The 23,973-nt window shown below is 52.8% G+C and overlaps 1 protein-coding gene across 10 annotated transcripts in view; it reads left to right on the top strand.

Annotated features, from left to right (window-relative positions):
* The window catches only part of TRRAP (transformation/transcription domain associated protein), a 122,347-nt gene that overhangs the window by 62,804 nt on the left and 35,570 nt on the right, over positions 1-23,973 (top strand). For all 10 annotated transcript variants that reach the window (XM_037064408.1, XM_037064413.1, XM_037064409.1 and 7 more), the window contains 23 exons: positions 914-1,033; positions 1,235-1,354; positions 1,962-2,126; positions 2,221-2,402; positions 2,615-2,813; positions 3,347-3,475; positions 6,350-6,616; positions 7,898-8,104; positions 8,852-9,010; positions 9,116-9,250; positions 10,141-10,251; positions 11,384-11,530; positions 13,403-13,616; positions 14,118-14,243; positions 15,439-15,585; positions 16,303-16,502; positions 17,103-17,224; positions 17,543-17,756; positions 19,238-19,417; positions 21,292-21,438; positions 22,501-22,620; positions 23,056-23,343; positions 23,501-23,638. In XM_037064408.1, the coding sequence (XP_036920303.1) occupies positions 914-1,033; positions 1,235-1,354; positions 1,962-2,126; positions 2,221-2,402; positions 2,615-2,813; positions 3,347-3,475; positions 6,350-6,616; positions 7,898-8,104; positions 8,852-9,010; positions 9,116-9,250; positions 10,141-10,251; positions 11,384-11,530; positions 13,403-13,616; positions 14,118-14,243; positions 15,439-15,585; positions 16,303-16,502; positions 17,103-17,224; positions 17,543-17,756; positions 19,238-19,417; positions 21,292-21,438; positions 22,501-22,620; positions 23,056-23,343; positions 23,501-23,638 (3,837 nt within the window). The remainder of the gene's footprint in view (positions 1-913; positions 1,034-1,234; positions 1,355-1,961; positions 2,127-2,220; positions 2,403-2,614; positions 2,814-3,346; positions 3,476-6,349; positions 6,617-7,897; positions 8,105-8,851; positions 9,011-9,115; positions 9,251-10,140; positions 10,252-11,383; positions 11,531-13,402; positions 13,617-14,117; positions 14,244-15,438; positions 15,586-16,302; positions 16,503-17,102; positions 17,225-17,542; positions 17,757-19,237; positions 19,418-21,291; positions 21,439-22,500; positions 22,621-23,055; positions 23,344-23,500; positions 23,639-23,973) is intronic.

Below are 23,973 nucleotides of genomic sequence, written 5' to 3'. Positions count from 1 at the left end.
CTGATTCTGAACTAGAGCTCCCTCCCTCTCCCAGAGCCCTGAAAACGCCGTAGACGAGAACCCCAGAGATGGCGTGGAAGTGACAGCCAGCCGATATTTCTCAGTTCTTACCCATCTCCTTGTTCTGCCTTTTGGTTTAAAGAGGATTTTAGAGACGTACCTCACAAGCTGTGGTCCCTCATGACTGTTATCATCCCCATCTTACCGAGCCGAGGGTGAGGGACGTCCTGCCGCACACCGTCCAGGCCGGGCGGGCGTGCGTGCGTGCGTCAGGACGTCCTCCCAGCCTGTGGTCATGGGGGATTCCCTTTAATGGCAGATGCAACTCTGCGGGGTTGAAACTGAGAACTACACTTAGCAATTGGCCACTGACCTATTGGCACATCTGAAAAGTGCAAAATTGTTGGTGTTTTTCCATTTTCCAGTGTGATTCAGTAAAGCAGTTGTCAGCCTTATTTTTGGGCCTGGCTCACAAATAATCAAAATCATGGTCAGTCACGTATTGACATTGCTATTTCCAGGGCAAACACTTAAGTGTTTTTTGAGGACTTTGTGTTAAATTTTGAGGGCAAAATAAGTCTTTGCCTTCAGAGCTTAGCACATTGGGAAGACCCCATGATGCCACAGAAAACCGAGGGAATCCTGCCACTCTCACGAACACACCCTCCCAAGGGGCCAGTCCGGCCGCTCCCCCCCTCCCCCTGAGAGGGTCTGCAGGCCGAGGGGCATTAGCCTCCTTAGGCCACAGCTGTACGTGGGGTTGGCGAGTTGTGCGTTTTACATGTTACCTCTTTGCTTCTGGTGGCTAGCCTTGCGAATGCAGCTAGACTGTAGTAGGGCCTGTAGTGATGTGGGCGTCTCTAGCTGGTGAAGTTAATCGGCCTCTTTTGTAATTTCTGTTTTTTTTCAATAGGAAATGAAAATTTGTTCGGCAATCATAAACCTCTTCCATCTGATCCCAGCCGCCCCTCAGACCCTGGTCAAGCCTTTGCTGGAGGTTGTAATGAAGACCGAGAGAGCCATGCTGATTGAGGTAACGCTCTGACGTGGGGTTAGTGCCGAGCTGTCTCCGTCTGTTGCTTGTAATGCTTTCCCGTGGTTATGTTTTAGCTGAAGTAGTCTGACAGTTTAAAGGTACCAGATACTGATAGTTGCTTGTGGTGTTAGCACATGAACAGTCACGGGGGAGAGAAGCACACGCCTCTCCCATGTGTTTGTGCCGTGTGTTTCCTAGGCCGGCAGCCCCTTCCGGGAGCCACTGATCCGGTTCCTGACCCGGCACCCCTCGCAGACAGTGGAGCTGTTCATGATGGAGGCCACGCTGAACGACCCGCAGTGGAGCCGGATGTTTATGGTAGGGGTGCACAGGCGGGGGTGTCCCTGCCAGCCGTGTCAGCCGCTGGGCCTGCCACCCGAGGTTCCCATTTCAGTGCTCAGTGGCTGGCTTCCTATTTCCCTAATGCGCAGGGCCCGTCACCAGTCACGCCCCTTTTTTTGTTACAAAATCTTGTAGTACGTCATGAGCATCTAGTTCTGTGACAGCAGTATCACAGTCAGGCACACCATATGATGTTTTAGGTGAACAGTTCAAGTTAAAACTGTAAGTTGTTACACCCATGTTACTACCCGACCAGTTGCCCTGAGGCAGGCTTCACTGCTGCCAGACCCTGTGTTTGTAGGTTAGAAACACCACTGTTGTGTATGGAAGGAGCTCGTGTCCAAGGGTCTCTCCCTGCAGGAGATGGTGGTAACCAGTGAGCAAGCTGCTAGTATTGTCGAAATCATAATCATATCCTGTGGTTACTGGCTAAAAAGTGTTTTTAAAAAAGCATGTTCACTGTGTTTTTTTAATTTTTTTCCAGTTTGCCTAGAGAGATTTAAAGGAACCTTAAAAGTTTATGTCATCTGAACCTTTTGTGATTTTTTTTTAATTGGCTTAAAATGCCTTGCTTTGTTTTTAGAGTTTTTTAAAGCACAAGGACGCCAGACCTCTGCGTGACGTGCTGGCAGCTAACCCCAACAGGTTCGTCGCCCTGCTGGTGCCTGGCGGCACCCAGACTGCTGTGCGCCCCGGCTCGCCCAGCACCAGCACCATGCGCCTGGACCTGCAGTTTCAGGCTGTCAAGGTAATGTCCCCTCATTAGACACCTGAACTCTTACGAGCTTCGTTGAGATGCAGGGAGAACCCTGCTGGGACCCTAATTGTATTGCCTTTGACAGATCATAAGTATTATAGTGAAAAACAACGACTCCTGGCTGGCCAATCAGCACTCTCTGGTGACCCAGCTGAAACGCGTGTGGGTCAGTGAGAACTTTCAAGAAAGACACAGGAAGGAGAGCATGGCCGCCACAAACTGGAAGGAGCCCAAGCTGCTGGCCTACTGTCTGCTGAATTACTGCAAGTGCGTGCACCTCTTGGGTTTATGTCATGTGACCCGTCTCGTCCAGTGTGTGGCCTTTTCTGGTCTGAGCGTAGTTGTGGTTCCTCGGGCACGGGCAGTCCCCTGTGGTGTGGAGGATGGGTCATGGTGCAGCTGTTCAGAATCAGACGAGGCGGAGGTAATGCGTAGTTAGGAACATGCCACGACCCACCCCGTGTTCTCCCTCACTGCAGGAGGAACTACGCAGACATAGAATTGCTGTTCCAGCTGCTCCGAGCCTTTACTGGTCGTTTTCTCTGCAACATGACGTTCCTGAAAGAGTACATGGAGGAAGAGATTCCCAAAAATTACAGCATTGCTCAAAAACGTGCCCTGTTTTTTTACTTCGTGGATTTTAATGACCCCAGCTTTGGAGATGAACTGAAAGCCAAGGTCAGCCCCACTGTCCTTCAGCAGAAGCCGATGGCATTTAGCTGCTTTCCTGGGGAGCAAAACTGCTGCCTGTGCTCCGCTCCGCCATTGTTGGCACTTGAGCAGCTTCATTGGGGGGCCGGGGTGGTGCCGTTGTTGGGGACCGGGGACAGTCCAGCAGTGAGCCGGTGTTGGAAAGTAGCCGGCTACTTTCCAACTTGGAAACTTGTTAGTTTCCTCATTTTTACTTTTTCTAAGTGGAATTTATTGGGGTGACATTGGTCAATGAGATTATGTAGGTTTGAGGTACGGTTTCCTTATCCTTAGAAAATCACTTGTTTTGAAGTGAGAAGAGTAGACCAGTGTCTCTTTTCCTCCGCGTTCAGCCTGACTGTCCATGGGCCCTTCCAGTGCAAGTCAGGGTTGCCAGTCACACCTGCGACGGAGTTCTGCTTCAGGGGCTGCAGTGTGACCGCACGTGGGCCTGCCCACTGTGTCAGCGAGACACAGCATGGCTCTGTCCTCTTCCTTCCTGACTGTTCATCTTTTTGCAGGTTCTGCAGCACATCTTGAATCCTGCCTTCTTGTACAGCTTCGAGAAGGGGGAGGGAGAACAGCTCCTAGGACCTCCGAACCCAGAAGGCGACAACCCAGAAAGCATCACCAGCGTGTTCATAAGCAAGGTGGCTGACTGACCGCACCAGGGCTTGAAAAGTCACTGGGTAGAGTGTGTGTGTGTGCGTGCACGTGTGAATTAAGTGGGTTCACTGCAGTAGGCTCAGTTCCCCAAGGCTTTTATTTTCCACGATTGCGTGCATTTGTAGTAAGTGTACAGCAGTCTCCCTCGTTCATGGAGGGTCATGTTCCAAGGCCCCGGGGGGGGGGGAAAACCACAGGTGGCACTGACCCTGCATGTGCTGCCTTTTCCTGCACACACAGACAGGCCTGTGGTAAAGTTGGATTACCAGTTAGGCACAGTTAGTGATTAACAACAGTAATGGAATGGTTACAGCAGTATGTTGTCATGAAACTTGTGGGAACATGGCCGTCTCTCAGAGTAGCTCTCTCTGTGCTGTGCTCCCTTACTGTCCCGATGCTGTGAGGTGGTCCAGTGCCAGCCCTCCACCCGGCCTGTGTGTCACCGTGCGCCCTCAGTGAGCCTCCTGGCGCCGTTCACCGCAAGGCCGTCCTGCCACCGTCTCCGTGGAGGCTCAGTGCTCACTGGCAGAACATGCTTCTGTCTGTGTCTTCCACCCACAGATTCAATACCTTTTCCATCCTAAGCACATGCTTACTTGCTCTGTTGTCCTGATTTTTGCAACAGCAAAACCAGCACGAATTTCTTTCACCTTATTCACAATTTCACAGATAGAAGCCTCATTCTTTCCAGAAGATCCTAGCAACCTCTCCAGACTCTCAGCTTCTTTTCTCTCCTTGTTGAGAATTTTACCTTTCCACTTAAAGGACACACTTCCTGGCCTCTCCATGGCACATCCGAATTGCCAGCATCCCTACTCTGCAGGTCTGAGGGCATCGTCCAGTAAATCCGGGGTTGCCTGACCACCGGGCTGCAGTGCCCCAGCGGCCAGTCAGATGTTGAGACAGCTCTGGCGTGAAATGGGCAGGCCCGGTGCTGCGTGCACAGATGGACGACTCAAGTCCTGGGCAGGACAGGGTGGGATGGCGAGAGATTTCATCCTGCGTCTCAGGAAGGCACACAGTTTAAATTTAGGAAGTATTCCTGGACTTCTCCATGCAATACTTTCGGACCATGGTGGACTGTAGGTAACAAACTGGGAAAAGTGAAACCGTTGGGGGGAGGGCAGACACTTCTGTGTGATTCTCAGTAGTGAATTTTTAAAGGCAGTCTTGCTTTGGAATGAATTAACTTTTCTATGTTAATAGATTCCAGTGAGAAATGATTATCATAACGACAGTTCAGGTGTCAGAGTATTTTCGTAGAAACCCCTGTTGCTGGTCAGTAGAGTTTTGACATTTTGTTCCATCTTTAGCGTTGCAGAGGACTCTCCTACCAGCCAGTGAGGGTGCTGGACTGGATCCAGGTGCTGCCGTGACCCTTGGTGATGACACAGCTTTGTGGCAGGGCAGCGTCTGAACTTGGCTTAGGTTTCAAGGTCTTTGCATTTTCACAGTAGTGTTTCCTGTTTGCACTAAAGAGTTTTTTCCACTTCGTGTTTCCTTGGGCAGTGCCTGCTTTGTGTCTTCCCCAAAGCCTGGCTGGCTGTCCCATGCAGGCCCGACTGTTGGACATCCCGGCAGGTGCTGTCAGATCGAGTGCCCTGCACATGGGTGGCCTGTTGGGGTGCTGTGAGCGGCGGGTGGCCCAGGCCTGCAGCAGCATGTGCGTGGGGACGCTCGCCGGAAGCAGGCTGTTACTCACCCGCCCATTGCCTTTTCATTCGGCACCCCACACAGAGTGGGCTGCTGTTCCCACTGACAGGTTGCTCTGCTGGTCCTCATGCAGTCGTCCCTTCTGCAGTTCCGACCCCACTCTCGCCTCCCAAGGGAGTGAGAGTCGAGCCCGAGAAAGTATGTTTGGTCTCCATTACTGACTCAGCCCAAGTGAGGAGGTGGGATTTTGAGTGTCAGGTGAAGATAAATGGCTCTGGGCTGGCTGAAGCCCTGGGGTGGAGCCGCAGCCAGCCCCCCAGTCCTGCGGACCCTGTGGATACGCCGTTGTGATGGAAGGTGTCAGCCTTTCAGGTGCTGGGCGGCTGAGAGTAGTTAGCACACTAGGTAGCTGAATCGGGTGGCGCAGTCTAGTACTTGATTCAATAGAGGCGTACAGAGTACTGACCAAAGAGTGCTCATCGTCTTTTCTCATATCCGTGAGACACATATAAAAATCCATCAGATACTTGATTACGTAGAAAACCAGAACAGTTTTCTTAGAAATCGAGATAATATTTTTTTAGGTAACATTTCCTTTTTTTTAAAAGATTTTATTTATTTATCTTTAGAGGGGAGGGGAAGGAGAGGGGGAGAGAAACATCAGTGTGTGGTTGCCTCTTGTGTGTCCCCCACTGGGAACTGGCCTGCAGCCCAGGCATGTGCCCTGACTGGGAATCGGACCACGAACTCTTAGTTCATAGGCCCCATGCTCAGTCCACTGAGCTACACCAGCCAGGGCTCAGGTAACATTTTCTGATCCTAACACTGAAAAATAAGGACTGGATAATTAATGGTTGACCAGGAAAAGAAGTCTCAACTGCTTGGAAATTAACAGCCTCTGTCCTAAATCACTTTGTATCAAAGAGGAAGTCCTCTTCCACGTCAAGCCCCGATACCCACTGCATTCTGACTATAAGCCTGCTCTTTATCTCCAAAGTGTTGCAATAAATTCACTGAATTCCTACCATAAATATTAAAGGAAACTTGATAAGACATTATTGGGACCCTCATTGTGAAACTTACATAATTCTGTAGATGGGGTTTGTGTGTGTGTATCTTCTTTAAGGTTTAACCTTGTGTGACTCTCGGTAGGCCACACATTTCAAAACCAGAGGTGAGTTCCTTTCTGCCGGCCTTCCCCGCAGGCCCTGGACCCCGAGAAGCAGGCGGACATGCTGGACTCCCTGAGGATCCACCTCCTGCAGTTCGCCACACTGCTGGTGGAGCACGCCCCCCACCACATCCACGACAACAACAAGAACCGCAACAGCAAGCTGCGCCGCCTGATGACCTTCGCCTGGCCCTGCCTGCTCTCCAAGGCCTGTGTCGACCCAGCCTGCAAATACAGTGGACACCTACTTCTGGCGCACATTATTGCCAAGTTTGCAATACACAAGAAAATTGTGCTTCAGGTACTTTGCGAGGCTCCCTCCTGTCTGCCTGCCAGTCACGCACGCTTCCACACCCGCGCCGTCGCACCCCTCCTGTTTGTGGTCCTTCCTGATGCCATTCAGTAATGCCGGTCTCCGCCACTCACGAGTATTCGTTCCTCGCTTCTCCCAGCCACTGCTCTGTCATGTTGCCCTGCAGCCTTGCTCTTGAAACGACACAGTGTCCCTATTGTCCACCTCGCCCTCCTCTGCCCATTGCGTTCTGGCTTCCAGTTTTTTCTGTTGAAAATGTTTTGGTCAAGGGCCCTGGCCACCCCTTGCTGTGGACAGTGGGTACTCGTGGTCCTCACTGCAGCAGCCCCTGCTGTGTGACAGCCCTGAGCACATCTTTCCTGCCTCCCTCCGTGGCTTGGCTCTGATGTCCGACAGCCCGGGATCCGAGTCCTTTCTCCTGCTCTGGAGTCCATGGCCCTGCGTGGGTTGGTTACTGTCTCTGTGTGGAGTTCAGTGTAGTGACGGACTCGAGTGCTCAGCCTGGCTTTTCCATTACGCCTTTGGGAAGTAGTTGCTCTTGTCCTGTCCTGTGAGGTCACCTTGTTTCCCTCACACTCCTTTGTGAGTGTTTGTGGTATTAAAGCTCAGGCCCTGAAAGGCCAGCGAGTGGCCTCTCAGATGTCACCTGCTGTGGGCACGTGAGCTTTTATAAACACAGCCTCTGTCGTTGGCACTGCTCACCCCAGTCACCCCACCTGCGAGGCCCTCTCATGTCGTCCCCATCCCCCCTCACCAGGGCCTGGGCAGCCCCGCTGATGTCCAACCCCTTCATGTCCCTCCACCCTTGGTACCACTGGGCAGTCTTCGTGTCCCCTGAACTTAGGTACCTGAGCCACTCACATAAATGTTGTGAGGTCACCTCTGATCATGGTCCCTTCCATTCCATTTTTTCTGCTGTGGCCAGAGTGAAAGGGTTTGTACACCTTGGGTGACGTCCTACAAGTAAAGTCAGACATTGGTGTCAGCAAGGAGCCAGTCTCGCCCCCCCCACCCCCCACCCCCGCCAGGCCTGGGCACATGGGGAGCGCGTTGGGAGCGCTGGGGAGCGCTGGGGAGCGCTGGCGTGCATGTGTTCATTGGTCAGGATTGACGAGGGGGGGAGCAATAGTGTCATTTCTCAGTAAGTGAGCCTGGAGGGATTTTGTGAAAATTGTTTTGCATCAGTCTGCCTGGGTTCTAAGAGATTGTTTTTGTCTTGTTTTAAAGCCTTCATTCTCACCTTAGGGAAACCTTTCTCTCCTGCCTCAGGTTTTCCACAGTCTTCTCAAGGCCCACGCGATGGAGGCCCGAGCCATTGTCAGACAGGCAATGGCCATTCTGACCCCGGCTGTGCCAGCCCGGATGGAGGATGGGCACCAGATGCTGACCCACTGGACGCGCAAGATCATCGTGGAGGAGGGGCACACGGTCCCTCAGCTGGTGCACATTCTGCACTTGATAGTGCAGCATTTTAAGGTCTGTGGGGAAGCGCTGTGGATTGGCATGTGAGGCGTTTTCAGGCTTTCAGTTTCTGCAGGCCTAGGGGTTGCTCACCTTTCATGGAGGGGTTTCAGGTCCATTGGTGTGCATGTGTGTGCGCACGTGTGGCCCTGTCAACATGGAAGTTGCTGTTGTGTAGGGTACAGGGCCGTGTCTTCTTGCCCAGTGGACTGTGTGTTTCTTGTAAACACAAGAAATGTGTCACTGCTCAATGAGCAGGGGACACAGACGGAGTGTTGCTTTGGGCGGAGTTATCGTTAACTGTAGGTTCTGGTGACTTGGCCCCAAAAGTTGTTCTTGTTGCTGGCATCTCCTCTCTATAGCCGTTGCCCACTTTGTTGCGTTTACATAAATTCAACAAATTAAATATTTTAAATGGGTAAGTATTTCTTGTAGATTTGGGGTTTGAGGAGAAAGGAATTCATGGTGTAAAGTTGAAAGCCAACTCTGTTAGCACTGGGAATTTGCTTCCTGGCATGGCCGAAATGCAGTGCCAGCGAGTCTGAAGTTCCATGCGTGTGACTAGACCATCTGCCTAAAGGGAATTCATAACTGGTGTTTCTAAGAGACGGTGATAGAATGAGGAAGCACACGTGCTGTTGTGTTGGGGCTCCGCCAGGGGTGGGGGAGTGTTGTGGGCGCGAGGCAGGTTGTGTGTGTGCTTGTGTGCCTGTGTGCTGGGGCCATGGTGTCCCCGGTGTGACAGAAGCCCCCGGCCCATAGGTGTACTACCCGGTGCGGCACCACCTGGTACAGCACATGGTCAGTGCCATGCAGAGGTTGGGCTTCACCCCCAGTGTCACCATTGAGCAGAGGAGGCTGGCCGTGGACCTCTCGGAAGTCGTCATCAAGTGGGAGCTGCAGAGGATCAAGGACCAGCAGGTAGGGTGGCGGCCCCCTCCCGGGGGTCCTCTCCTTGCGGCCCCACCCGTGTTCCCTGCACTGTGCAGGCGGAACCAGCAAAGTCAGTCGCGTGTTCTTTCTAAGCCGGATTCCGACATGGACCCAAACTCCAGTGGAGAAGGAGTCAACTCCGTCTCGTCCTCCATTAAAAGAGGCCTGTCGGTGGACTCCGCCCAGGAGGTGAAACGCTTCAGGACGGCTGCGGGAGCAATCAGCGCGGTAAGCCCGTGTGTGCACCCTCCCTTAGGCCTCGTGTGGCACACGTGCTCCCGAGGTACTTCCTGCCCCGTCAGACGTATTTTCCTTTGTGCCCCTCACTCCTTATTGGAGGCTGGTGCCGTGATTGGTTCCTTACAGAAGGGCGTCAGGAGAAGCTCTTTGGGGCAAGAAAATTGACTTGGGCCCATGTGCCCGGGCTGTGGCTCTGCTCCCGCTGTTACGGTGCAGGCAGGCACCCATCGCCTCTCACCGGGGTCTCACTGCTGATGCCGCCTGACAGCGCCCTCGCCCCCTCCTCCCTCCGCGTCACACTCGTCACAAGGCTGAGTACCAGCTTAAGCCAGGGGAAGCTGGGTGAATTGTACATGGGGCCTCTGTACTGTCTTTGCACATTCTTGTGAATATTCTAGTCATTTCAAACAAAAATCTTAAAAGATGAAGACAGTCTTTTCCCTCAGCCAGCCTTCCCCTTGGCCCTCGCCTCCAGAGCCTGCGTCACCGGGCCCTCTGGTGGGGTCCCTGCCCTGGGCCTGCTCACGCTACCCAGCCACTCGTCCTTTGCCCCACTCCAGAAGCACACAGGTTTGGTGCTGTTTCGGGGCTTGTGTGCTGGGCCAGCCCCCCTCACTGGCTCAGTCTCCCCCTATGGCCAGGTCTTTATAGTCTGAGTGCCACCTCGATGGCAGCCTTTCTCTTCCACACCATGCCCCTTCCTGTCCCAAGCACGTGACCCATCACTTTCTCTGTGGCTACTTTGTTTATTAGTTGTGTTGGGGATAGCTGCCCCGGGTGTCCTCAGTGCTCGGAGCGGCATCTGTGCCCTGTTGCAGGCTGTGCGGGTCAGCGCCGCGCACGGGAGAGTGTTACTGAGGGCCGTCCTGCCGTTGCAGGTGTTCGGGAGGAGCCAGTCCCTGCCCGGTGCGGATTCCCTGCTGGCCAAGCCCATCGACAAGCAGCACACCGACACCGTGGTGAACTTCCTTATCCGCGTGGCTTGCCAGGTGCGTGTTCTGAGTGTCCTGTGGCCCATGTTTTTCGAGACAGACTGCTTGTTTACTGGTCACCTCTAGCATGTTGTCTGCGGCAGTTTAATCAGAAAGGGACAGACGAACCGAGGTCCGGTAGCTGGTCCTGTCACTCTGTCCCGAGTCTCATCGATTTCACGACAGGCTGATCATTCTGAAATTGGCCTTGTCTTATGTTTTGTGTGATTTTTAAGAAATATATTCTCTTTTAGCCGTGATGTGTGTCTTGTAATTGACGAAATCACAATGTTGGTGAAGTACAGCCTGGCCGCATGGCGATCTTGGGCAGATGACTGAACTGCCGGGTTACGGGGTTCACAAAGGGGTTGGGGCGGCCCATGGGGCACTGAGCAGCTCGTGTGTGTTCACAGCTTGCATTTACTTAGGCTTTCACGTCAGTGTGTGTTTTCATGGAGTTACTGGGAATCTGTTTCTAAAACTTCATTTTTATATCTCATAAAAACATTGTGAATGGAATTTTCCTAAGTAGTTTTTTAAAATTTGGGAATTTTTAAGTTCTTATAATTATTTTTTTTAAAAGTGTGTCATGTGATACTGTTGAGGCTTCCAAGCACTGAAAATAACCTACTGCACCAGAGGTTTTCAGCCTTGTTCATCTCATGGCACACATAAAGTAATTACTCAAATCTGCAGCACACGAAAAAGTATGTTTTTTGCCAACCTGACAGAATAAGTAATTATAATTGTGATTCCTTCACACTGGATGGCTATTGATGTGTTGGCTGTTGTCATTTTTTTATTTGATAATCTAAGGGAAAGGAGGTCAGCACCCCTGACTTACATAGTCAGAAATTGTGTGTTTTACAAACTCTTGCAGTGCACGGGTTGAAACATCTACTTAGCCAGGACCTTGTTGCCTGCTCTGGACATTAACCAGTCAATCACACACATGATTGCGAATCACCACCGATCCACTGCAAGGGGGAGGGAGGGCCCTGTGGGGGAGGCCCCTGGAGCCCTGAGGGCTGAGTTGAGGCACCTTCACGAGGGGATGGCTGGAGGGAGCTGGGGAGCCAGGGCATGGGCAGGGAGCAGTGTCCCAGAACGACTGTGAACGTGCCGTGACGCTGAGTGACTGCACTTCCAGGTCAACGACAACACCAGCACTGCTGGGTCTCCCGGGGAGGTGCTGTCCCGCCGGTGTGTGGCCCTCCTGAAGACCGCCCTGCGCCCGGACATGTGGTCCAAGTCGGAGCTGAAGCTGCAGTGGTTCGATAAGCTGCTGATGAGCGTGGTAGGCATGCAGGCTGCGGCTGCGGCCCGGCTCTCGGCCAGGCTACCCGAGCCCAGGGGCTGCTCCTGTGGCCAGGTGTGGCCTCCTCCACTTTCTCTTCCGGCCACTGCTGACCTTCAAGTCAAATAGCCAGACAAAATGGCTATTTTGTTTATCAGCAAAATGGGACTAGTAAAGGGAATCTAAGATGTAGCAGAAAACCACAGGGCCAGTCAGCAAGCAAAGGAGGGGAACGTTATATCCTAGAGGAAAAGCAGGAAGGTGGGCGGGGCTGTTTTGAACCAAAGGGCTTTGGAGCAGTGGAGGAAGTGAGTTCAGAGCAGTGACGGTTTCTGGTGGCTGTGTTGCAGGGCACGGCGCACGGCGGGCTCGCCCTTCGTTGCCGGGAGTGATGGGGCTGTGTGCGTTTTCTCCCCTGTCTCGGTGTGTGATTGACAGTTCTCCCCAGTGGGGTCTGTAATCGACCTAGTGGCAGTGCCCGAAGACTCCACCCTCTCGCCTCTGTAAACGGGGCTTCACTTTAATAATTTTCATACTGCTAATGAATTGGAGGAAAGTCACTCCCTAAACGTGGCTGTGGAAGCTCAGCTCTCACAGCACCAGGTGCGGTTAGTTTTGGAAATGGGACAGTCCTCTTGCCTTTCAGAGTCCCATTTTTTAAGTTGACATACTGATGGCATGAAATAAATGTTTTTAGTTGAGTTGTGCAACAGCCTTTAAAATAAACTTGAATTTTTAGAGTAGGTGGACGTAGAATTTGTTATAGAACACTGTGTCATCGGGTGACAGAAAAATAACCGCATAATGCTATTTGTTTTGTGTTTGTAAAAACCTCGGTCCTGTGACTGTCTTGGGGTTGCGAGCCTGCTGCGAGCTCCTGTCGTTGTGCATGCAGAGGCCCCCGCCTGCGTAGACGTTCCGCTGGGTGGCCATGGTGACCAGACTGAGCACAGTGGGACTGCAGGCCTCAGCCTCAGTGCGTGCTTTGGCCCCAGCCCGGGAAGCGGCTCTTAGATGGTCTGCAGTGCCCTTCCTTCTTCTCCCTGCGGAAGGTCGGGCGTCTTTCCTGTCACAAACGGTCACGGTTCAGTCGGGCTTGGCCATGAGTGGGCAGCCTCTGACTGCGAGGAGGCCACTCTCCTGACACCGCGCACAGTGCCCGCAGCGCCGGGCCCACACCCAGCGCACACCGTGCGTGAGCCACAGGGAGGGCTTCGTGCAGCGTCACTTCACTGCGAACCAGGGCTCTGTTTTTCCTGTCACCGTTTTCTTTTTAAAAAATTCTGACATCTGTTATATTGATTTCATGATACAGAGTTTTTAGATCCTTCCTTTTGGAAGAATATCTGTATTTTAACTAAAAAGGTGGAAGGGGCCTGGCTGATATAGCTCAGTGGATTGAGTATGGGCTGCGAACCAACGGGGTCACTGGTTCAATTCCCAGTCAGGGCACAGGCCTGGGTTGTGGGCCAGGCCCCCAGTGGGGGGAGGGGTGCGTGAGAAGCGATCACACACTGATGTTTCTCTCCCTCTCCTTCTTCCCTTCTCCCTCTCTAAAAATAAAAAATAAAAAGGTGGAAGGAGACAAGCAAATTGTATTGTACTAACTGCCTTTTTAGACCAGAGTTTAGTGATTTCAGAATTTTAACATTAAATGTTGAATATTTTTCATGAGCTTTTTAGAAAGGTTTGACTAAATATTTAAAGTAAACTTTATCAAAAGAGACATGAACTCCTACTGTATTAATAAAGTAGGGTGGGCACATGTTTTTATGTGTGTCGTGTTTCTCCTTCAGTGGTTTTTCACTCCATTTGTAAGTACTCGGGAACGTGTCGTTCTACGTCGTGGCTGACGGCTGTTCCCCGTTCCAGGAGCAGCCCAACCAGGTGAACTACGGGAACATCTGCACCGGGCTGGAGGTGCTGAGCTTCCTCCTCACCGTGCTCCCGTCCCCAGCCATCCTCAGCAGCTTCAAGCCACTGCAGCGCGGGGTCGCCGCCTGCATGACGTGCGGGAACACCAAAGTCCTGCGGGCCGTGCATAGCCTCCTCTCTCGCCTGATGAGCGTTTTCCCCACGGAGCCAAGTACGGGCCTTTGCTGCTGTTGGTGCCTTTCCTTCCGCGTAGGTGGGGGGCGCAGAGCTGTGACTGCAGAGTTCTGTCCCCTCTGGTTCTCTAGTTACCACGTGGAGCGTTCCGCTCCCTCCCTTGTCTTCTTACTGGCGACCTTTGAAAACCCTGGCATAGCCTTAAGCGCAATAGTCGTGGCACCTGTCTGTCCGTCAGACAGATGGACAGTCTGTCCGTCATCTGCTTTGGAAACGCACTTGCTCTTCCACTGAGTGCTTCTGTTTCCTTAAGGGGTCAAAAGGGGATCAGGTGAGAGTGAAATTTGTCAGGTAGTTGACAAGATAAATGCTGGAAGGGTATTTATGGTGAGTTCAGGTGTGACAAAAGTCCGGCACTTACCTCAGTGAGGTAGGAGGGCTGCTCGGAGGCGGCACCAGTGGGGGAGGAGCGTTCAGCCCTGCAGGGCGGGGGAGGCGCCGTCCTGTGGCCTGAGCCCAGCTCTCGCTTCCGTTTCAGGCACCTCCAGCGTGGCCTCCAAGTACGAGGAGCTGGAGTGTCTCTATGCGGCCGTTGGGAAGGTCATCTACGAGGGGCTCACCAACTACGAGAAGGCCACCAGCGCGAATCCCTCCCAGCTCTTTGGTGAGTGTGCCAGCTCCTTACTTTTGTGAAGTGAGCTCACACGGTGGGTCCCGCCTTGCGTCCTGGCTTCCCCTGCAGCGCAGCGTGAGCACCTCCAGAGGACTAAGTCTCCAGAGGACTCTTCGGGAGGAGCCGACCACCATTGGCCCTGCCCTCTCCCTTGTGGGGGAGACAGTGGGCCGCGGCAGCTTTAGGCGAGTGGGTCGGTCGAGTTGGCCACTCTGCTAGACCCAGGGTGCCAGTACTGATGGCTGAGCAGGAGAGGCGAGCACAGCAGCCAGGAGGCGTCCCTGCGCCCGTTGTCGTCACGCTGCAGTGTCGTGGTACCTGGCGCAGACTCAGATTGGTCACGTGTTCACTGCCAGACCAAGGGCTAGCCTTTTACCAAAGCAGGCCTGAAATTGCACAAATCTGCGCTGCTTGCACCTGCAAGTAGCAAGTCAATAGCCTTTTATTTTCCTACGATGTGAGCTGTGAATACAAAGTTAAAATTTCATCTGTAGGTCAAGGTGTCTGTAAAAATGCCTTTTATGAAAGATGCAATTTTTTCATATACTCAGGGTTTATGTTCTGATGTTCGTTGTACAATTTTTCAGAATTTGGTGCAAATTTAGTTTTTTGTTATTTTTTAAAGGTGTTTGTTTATTTTTAGAGAGAGGGGAAGGAAGGGAGAAAGAGAGGGAGAGAAACATGAATGTGTGATTACCTCCCGCTTACCCCCTACTGGGGACCTGGCCTGCAACCCAGGCGTGTGCCCTGACTGGGAGTCAAACTGACAGCCCTTTGGTTCACCGGCCAGCGCTCAATCCACTGAGCCACACCAGGCAGGGAGCAAACTTAGTTTAATACATTGGTCTGGATAAAAAAATAGACATAGCCTGGGACAAAAGTTTTACTTTGGGTGGTTTGCCGTACAGAGATGAAATGCAGAACTGAAGGCAGCAGCGTGTCTACTGAAGTGCAGGAGTCGGTGTTGGTGCCTGAAGGTGTCACTCGTGTGCACATGCAGTGCTTCAGAGTGTGGTCTTGACCGCACAGAAGCTGAAACTGTTGACTCTGGGATTAGTCCATACATTTGTTGGAAACAGCACATTTGTGTTTAGCACATTATGAAATGTTTCAATTGGCCCATTTTTTGTCAATTGCTCCATCTTCGAGACCTCTCTAAAAGACAGCTGGCCCTTCCCGCCCCCAGGGACCCTCATGATCCTGAAGGCGGCCTGCAGCAACAACCCGAGCTACATTGACCGGCTGATCTCCGTCTTCATGCGCTCCCTGCAGAAGATGGTGCGGGAGCACCTCAGCCCCCAGGCCGCCTCGGGTGGCACAGAAGCGACCTCAGGTGACAGACGTGCCCTGGCGTCCCGGTTTCCAACCTCAGACTTTGTGTGGTGCCTGGACAGTGCGCGCTTGTGGCTGAGCTCTGGCGGGAACGCTAGTGCCCGTTGTTCGTGTGCAGTTCACTGTCAGCTGCTGTAACAAAGGGTCTAAGTGGCCCATTTCAAACCAGAATGAGACTCCTTTTTAGAATGAATTGCTCTTGACATCTGTGACTGGGGGAGTGAAGACAGTTGAGAGCAGCCAGATACTTCCGTGGAGCCCACACCTCTGGATGAGAGCTGTCTAACTGACGGTTTTGCCGTAACATGGAGGTTGCCCAATCAGGGCTCACGTGTGCCGAGGATTCAGGTTGCAAGTTGCAGACCTGAGGAGTGGGCTCCAGGAGCCCGGGAGATGTGTGGTGTGGGGGGTGGGGCGGGGAGTTGTGGGCAGGATGCCGTTCAGTGTGCCTTGGAGCATGGTGCCACGGATGTGACCTCAGGACATGGTCGTCCCCCAGAGTCCCCACACTGGTTCCTGCAGCCCCGTCATCCCTTCCCCTGGGGAGCCTGTTACAGGGCCACCCTGGCAAGGTTATGGAATAGCAAGAAGTGATGTGGCTGGAGAAACATTTTGGGGGGAAATGGGCAGAGTCAACTTGCCACACAGAGCAGAGTGGTTGCCTGTTGGTGTGTGTTTGTAGAAATTGCTGAGCTGTGCTCTTTCTCGGCCTGAGCAGGAACCAGTGAGCTGGTGATGCTGAGTCTGGAGCTGGTGAAAACGCGCCTGGCTGTGATGAGCATGGAGATGAGGAAGAACTTCATTCAGGCCATCCTGACCTCACTCGTCGAAAAGTCCCCTGATGCTAAGATCCTCCGGGCCGTGGTTAAAATCGTGGAAGAGTGGGTCAAAAATAACTCCCCAATGGCAGCCAATCAGGTGAGCTGGGAAGAGGGGCTGCATGTTGGCCAGGCCACCATCTCTTGCAGGTAAAAGAACATCTTGGCCTCGAGTTCTCAGCTCTTCTTCCAGAAGTTTTCAGTCCAGCAAAATAGTTTTTTCCTCCTGTATTTATAGTCACAGTATCTTCTTGTTTAGGTGGATTTTTCTCACTTAATGGGTTTTAAATAGAAAGTTGAGATAATTTGCCACTCACCTTAATGTGGTTTTACTTGTTAAAATGTTAAACCTCTTCTAGTCTGTTATGGTGGTGAAGGTAAGCCAAGAAAAATCTAATGAGGGACTATGATTCAATATAATACAGTGCTTGCAAGCACCTAATTTGTTTTATAATTTAGTTACTTTCTCTGCAAAGTGAGTTGTAGTTCCGAGGAAAATTTGCTGGGGTCTGTCTTGATTTTGAGTGTCCGAAGATAACCAGGGCCGTCTTTCATTTTCTTTTTCTTTCATTTATAAACAACCATCTAATTTCACTTGACTGAATTGTAGGAGTTTAAAAAGTAGCAGAACAGAAGTACTTTGGGACATGCCTTCTCTCAGATAGAAGTAATTGACCTTTTGTTTTAAAAACTCGTACAGACACCTACACTCCGGGAGAAGTCCATTTTGCTTGTGAAAATGATGACCTACATTGAAAAGCGTTTTCCAGACGACCTTGAATTAAATGCACAGTTCTTAGACCTGGTTAACTATGTCTACAGGTAAGTACAGCAGTACATATTTCGCATGTCAGTCCATAATGAGTTTTCTGACCAACCAATGTTACATGACATTAATTTTTTTGTTATACCTGAGTTTTACACATTCATTTATACTCTGAATCATGTGCTATGTTTCGGTGCCATTACTGAAGGCTGTGCGCAAATGCCCATCAGCCTGTGATGCTCTGTGACACTCTTGGTTGTCCCCGAGCTCTTTCAGGAGCGGCACCCACTTGTCTTGTGCTTGTTGCTTATATGGGTGAGGAGCCTGTCTCTGGGTGCAGCTCTTGCATCTTGATGTCACTCCTTCGGTCGCAGGGACGAGACCCTGTGTGGCAGCGAGCTGACGGCAAAGCTGGAGCCCGCCTTTCTCTCTGGGCTGCGGTGTGCCCAGCCGCTCATCAGGGCCAAGTTCTTCGAGGTGTTTGACAACTCCATGAAACGCCGGGTCTACGAACGCCTGCTCTACGTGACCTGCTCCCAGAACTGGGAGGCCATGGGCAGCCATTTCTGGATTAAGCAGTGCATCGAGGTAGGCCACGTGCAGGTCTCCCTCTCTGGCCAGGGGGCATGGAAGACAGCAGGTGTTCGTGCTGAGATGAATAGAAGTCTCTACCATTCAGCTGCTTTTAACCCTCTGCCTAGTGGGAAGAAAAAGACTTAAAACCATGCTTTTATCTAAAGCTTTTTTTTTTTAAGTTTATTTACTTTTAGAGGTGGGGAGGGTGAAAGAGGGAGAGAAACATTAATGCAGATCTGTTGCCTCCCGTGTGCCCCCTACTGGGGACCTGGCCTGCAACCCAGGCATGTGCCCTGACTGGGAATTGAACTGGCGACCCTTTGGTTCACAGGCTGGCACTTGGTCCACTGAGCACACCAGCCAGGGCCCAGATTACCTTTTTTAAATGAGACGGAAGGTTGTGAAATTCTCTTTGAGGCAAAAGAAGGGAACTCTGGCCCTGGGTTTCAGTGAGAACTTCAGTATTTCTGTGTGTGTTGAATTTACATTTTCTTAGTGTCGGGTATGGCATTTGTTTGGGATTTTGCTAATGGCAGTAGAGTGGGCCAAGTTCCTTAGTGTATTCCTCCCTCACTCGAGACCTATCGATTGCTGTTGTTGAGTGCTGGGCCCTGGGCAGGCACTGCAGGTGCGGGGGGACGGGTGATGCTGCTCTTGTCTGGGGCACAGGAACCAACAGAGGACAGGACGGGTAGCAGGGCACAAGCTAGGAGTCCTCCTGGCCGCCTGCGTTCTCAGGCCACGTTCCCAATGCCGGGCTGGAGTGGGTGCCCGTCTGTCCATCTGCCGCTCCTTGGCTGCTGTCATGAGTGTGTGTCTTTTTACATGTTGAGGTTGGTCTGTCCTTCTGACACTCCAGCATCTCGAGGGTGGGGACACCACCTCAGTGAGGTGGACAGGTGAGTCTCCAGGGCCTCACACCTAGTGGGTGCGAAGTAGATGTTTGCTGAGCACACATGGGGGTGGCTTGGTGGGGGCAGGTTGGGTGGGAGGAGCAGTCTCAGACATGCGGCACTTGGGTGGGAGTATTGCCGTATGGGGGTCTCATGAGCCGCACGTGGAGGGTGAAGGAGGGGCCGGGGCTGGAGGTGTGGAGGAGGGGTGTGTCAGGAGGAGTTGGGGCTGTGTGTCCAGGCAGGAGGGGATGGCTGCCTGTGTGCTCGGGAGGTGGAGGCGGCGAGACTCGGGGATGCGGTGTGAGTGCTGAAAGAGGAGGAGGCGGGCAGGCCAAGCAGGGGAAGCTGGCCTACCGGAGAGCACAGGAGAGCAGGCCCGGCTGGCAGCGAGACGCCGAGCCAGACAGACAGGCCCCTGGGGGAGGGGTGCGTGCAGAGGTTCGACCCTCTGTCCAGGCCGAGTGGAGTGAGGAGCTCAGTCATGGGCTCAGGAGCCGTCAGGATGGGCTTGCCTGTCGAGGCGACCAGGTGACTGGCTCCACATGCCCATGTGCGAGGTGTGTGTGCTAAGCCTGTGTTCTTGTGCCCACTCTCCAGCTCCTTTTGGCTGTGTGTGAGAAGAGCACTCCCATTGGCACCAGCTGCCACGGAGCCATGCTCCCGTCCATCACCAACGTCATCAACCTGGCGGACAGCCATGACCGTGCGGCCTTTGCCATGGTCACCCACGTCAAGCAGGAGCCGCGGGAGCGAGAGAACAGCGAGTCCAAAGAGGAGGTAGTGTCTGCGCAGCGCCCCTCTCGGCGGGTCGTGTCTCCGACCTCACGTCTGTCTGTCCGTCTGTCTGAGGCTTTTGTCTCAGGGCAGGAGCAGTGTGCTGACAGCAGCCCTCTGGGGGTCCCCAGTCTGCTCGCCAACTGTTCCACTCAGCGTCGTACCCTCAAGGGCCATTCGAGTTCCCTTTCTTTCTTTAAAAAGTTTTATTTATTCTTAGAGGAGACGGGAGGGAGGAAGAGAGGAAGAGAAACATCAGTGTGTAGTTGCATCTCGCGTACCCCCAGCTGGGGACCTGGCCTGCAACCCAGGCATGTACCCTGACTGGGAATCGAACCGGCAACCCTCTGGTTTGCAGGCTGGCACTCAGTCCACTGAGCCACACCAGTTAGGGTCCTGCCATTCAGTTTTTTTTTTTTTTAAGATTTTTTTATTTATCTTTAGAGGGAAAGAGAAGGAGAGAAACATCAATGTATGGTTTCCTCTCATGAGTCCCCTGCTGGGAACTGGCCTGCAACCCAGGCATGTGCCCTGACTGGGAATCGAACTGAGATCATGTGGTTCACAGGCCCGTGCTCAATCCACTGAGCTACACCAGCCAGGGTGTGGGTCCTGCCATTAAGTTTTGACATAGAGCACTTTACTGTGAGCAAGTGGTGCTTAGAACAGGGTATTTCACAGTCGGTGATTATTCTGAGTGAAAAGTAGCCCCTGTTGTACCTGAAGGCACTGGTTCGGGGAGGGATGCCCGCCATCGAGGGGCTGGTTCTGCCAGCAGCTTCGGCCGTGGAGCCACAGCCTGGCCAGCACAGCAGCCGCCTTGGTGGCGCTGGCTCTCGGCGCTGCCTGACGCAGCGGCTGACCTCACTCCCAGCACAGACCTTTCGACTGTGTTGCCCTGAGGTGGTTGCCTCTGGGGCCTGCCTCTGTGGGTGTTGGGTTTTAGGTGACAGGCACCCAGCATTGAAGGCGCCTTTTTTGTTGTAAAAGGACCGTTTATTCTCTCTCCTATCTGTGAGATATGGACTCATTTTGTTAACGAGTGAGAATTAAAAATTTTGTTTTACTGTGTTATAAGTGGTAGGTCATTCTGGTGATAGGACTTCCTTTTCTGTCTGTAATCCTTGTCTGCAAAGTAAATTGCCAACTTTGAAGTGGTTTCTCCATGTGGTTCAGGGCACGTGCCAGGTGGCTGTCACCTGGACCTACAGCACAGGTGGCAAACACAAGGCCTGCGGGCCGAATCTCGCCCTCCACCTGGTTTTATCCGGCAGCAGCGCTGAGCTCCTGGCCCTAGCGAAGAAGTAATTACATCTGTACAGTCTTAACATTCGGCCCTTTGAAGGCAACCTTGAGGCTGATGTAGCCCTGGCAAAAATGAGTGTGACACCCCTCTAGGTTCTAGAGCCTTGTGTGGTGATTGATTTCGACGGTGCCTTCCCAGAAGCCTCAGACAGTTTGGGGGTGCGCTGGGTGAACCGTTGTGCCATGTGTGCCTGGGCTGTGGCCCTGACGCCTCGCTCACTCCACGGGGGCCAGTGAGGCGGCACCACTGTGTTCTGAGGGAAGGGGGGCTGTGTGCGACCCCTGACAGCCCTCATTACTTTTACTGTTAGTACTTCGTTTTACGTTCTGTAAAAACCGAGTGAGAGCAGTGTGGTGTCATCAGAAGGAAGAGGAGGAGGAGGTAGGTCTGGTCAGGTGGCTCTGTTGTTTGTTTTAGAATTTACAAACATTTTCATAATTATAGACTTCAGAAAGTCAACTGAAATTTTACTTGCCAAAAGTGTAGTAAGAAGTTTGTAAGAGTTACGTTTGTTGGGTTTTAAGCATTTGACTTCTGGGTTTTGCTAATCTGTGTGTGTGTTGTTTGTCAGGACGTGGAGATCGACATTGAACTGGCCCCTGGCGACCAGACCAGCACTCCCAAGACCAAAGAGCTCTCCGAGAAGGACATTGGCAACCAGCTGCACATGCTGACCAACCGGCATGACAAGTTCCTGGACACTCTCCGGGAGGTGAAGGTCCGTGTGCGGCCCCGGGGGCTTTGTCCCCCAGGTGTTTTCAGTCCTGAATCAGGACTTTCTCCACAGCAGTTAGAGGTTTTCTGTTTTGCAAGTTACACCCTCTTTCCTTTCTCAGTGGAAACTGTGGTAAGTTCCATGAGACTCTGAAGGGGATGTTTTATGTGAAGATTCAGGAGAAGAGTTACGTTGTCTCACGGGAGAAAAGGGAGCTGGTTCCCCATTACTGCCCCTTGGCAGGAATGGTACTATTGTTTATTAAGTAAATACGATGAGACGTCTTTGGATTAATTTTCAAGTGCAGAAAAGGAGGAGAAAATGGGAGCCATGTGGTGAATCAGGCTCACTTTGGGGAGCGGGGGCCTGCAAAGGGTATCTGTTGCAGGATGTGTGCAGGTGTCCAGCTTCCATGCACGCTTGGGTCGGTGACAGGTGTGCATGTGTTCAGGGGGCGACTCAGTCCCTCGTGGCTCTGTACACCAGGTTGTTTTTGAGGAGCATCACGGAGAAACGGGTGATTCTGTGTCAGGAGCTGGGCGGGCCCCATGGGCTTCCAGCAGCCTGGGAGCCTGGCTGCTGCTGAGAAACACTGTCAGCTGATTCCGATTCCCAAACCTACAAAGCTGAGGACCAAACCAGACGCGTGTGTGGATTTGACAGCTCCTTGGGCCCTCCAGTCCCAACTGTGGCCGCTGTCGTAGGGTGTGCCTGTCCGCGCAGGCCGGCATTCCTGCCTTGTCTGCACTGCTCTCGATTCGCTTTTCAGAATTGTGCCTGCTGGCAGGTCACTTACCTCCTATACCCGTGCCGTTCCCCTTTCCTATTCTCAGTGACCTGAGTCCCTTGCCCACGCCTGTGCTTGGCTGCTAAGCCCAGTGTGGGTTGGCCTCTGAGGCCCAGAATGCGTCTCCACTCGGACGTGGCGCTTGCTCGGCTCTTTGGGAGTTGGGCAGTGGGGCACGTGGGCAGTGGGGCATGTGGGCAGTGGGGCACGTGGGCAGCTCTGGGGCAGGGTTCGCGCCGGCCCAGGCCTGGCGACACTGACCCTGCTTCTCTCCCCAGACGGGGGCGCTGCTCAGCGCCTTTGTCCAGCTGTGTCATATCTCCACCGCCCTGGCAGAGAGGACCTGGGTCCAGCTTTTCCCCAGACTCTGGAAAATTCTGTCTGATAGGCAGCAGCACGTGAGTGTATTTTAAAATTCTGTTTTGGGAAATGTTGTGTTAAAGATTTTATTTATTTACTTTTAGAAGGAGGGGAAGGGAGGGAGAGACAGGTAGAGAAGCATCCACGTGTGAGGGGCACATCGATCGGCTGCCTCTCACATGCACCCAACCAGGGACCTGGCCCACAGCCCAGGCATGTGCTCTGACTGGGGATCGAACCAGTGACCTTTTGGTTTGTAGGCCAGTGCTGAATCCACTGAGCCATACCAGCCAGGACTGCATTAGCTTTTGGTAAGTGTTTATGGTGAAATAATTTTGATTAGGTTTCTAAGGATGAGGAAAATACTGTTATCTAAGAGTGAATTGTTAAGAAAATATTGGCAGATGCTGGATGAGAGAGAAGACGCACTGGTTTGGAGTGAAGACCTGAATGAACACGGTCTTTGGTTTTAGGCTCTCGCCGGCGAGATCAGCCCGTTCCTGTGCAGTGGCAGCCACCAGGTGCAGCGGGACTGCCAGCCCAGCGCGCTGAACTGCTTTGTGGAGGCCATGTCGCAGTGCGTCCCGCCCATCCCCATCCGGCCCTGCGTTCTCAAGTACCTGGGGAAGACCCACAACCTTTGGCTCCGCTCCACGTTGATGCTGGAGCACCAGGCCTTTGAGAAAGGTCTGAGTCTGCAGATTAAGCCGAAGCAAACCACAGAATTTTACGAGCAGGAGAGCATAACGCCGCCCCAGCAGGTGAGCCCCTGGCTGTGTGTTAACTGTGCCGTCCTTGCTGGTGATGCCCCGTCTCCACAAACACCCCCCGGTGGTTTTAATTTCTGGCATGGGGGGGGTGGTTTTACTGGGGAAAGTGCCTGTCACAGGCACTCAGAAACCACGCCCTGCGTTTCAGGAGATACTGGACTCGCTCGCAGAGCTGTACTCTCTGTTACAAGAGGAGGACATGTGGGCCGGCCTGTGGCAGAAGCGTTGCAAGTACTCGGAGACGGCGACGGCCATCGCGTACGAGCAGCACGGGTTCTTCGAGCAGGTAGCGCCGTTGGGCGGGGTGGACGGGCCGCGTGGCTGTGTGACAGTCACGTGTTATGGTACTGGCATGTCCTCGAGGGAGTTCATGTTTACGTGAGTTTCCTTCAAAGTTTTTGAAGATTATTTCAGAGAAACACACACGACAGGGATGTTTTTAACGCTCAGTCCTAAGCCCTTCACTGCTAGGAGTGAACGTGGGTGGTTTTCACCGGCGCTCGTTGGTCCTGTTGGAAGTGGAAGGCGGATGGCGTTTTGTGTTGAGATTTAGTCTCAGTGCTTGTCCTTTCAGTGTCCCGCGGTCCCGCTCTTAGTCCTGTTTAGGACCCTGAGCCACAG

The sequence above is a fragment of the Sturnira hondurensis genome, unplaced genomic scaffold, assembly GCF_014824575.4.
Source record: "Sturnira hondurensis isolate 20B ecotype Veracruz unplaced genomic scaffold, ASM1482457v3 Scaffold0015262, whole genome shotgun sequence".
Classification (NCBI taxonomy): Eukaryota; Metazoa; Chordata; class Mammalia; order Chiroptera; family Phyllostomidae; genus Sturnira; species Sturnira hondurensis.
This window is presented reverse-complemented; position numbering and strand designations above follow the sequence as displayed.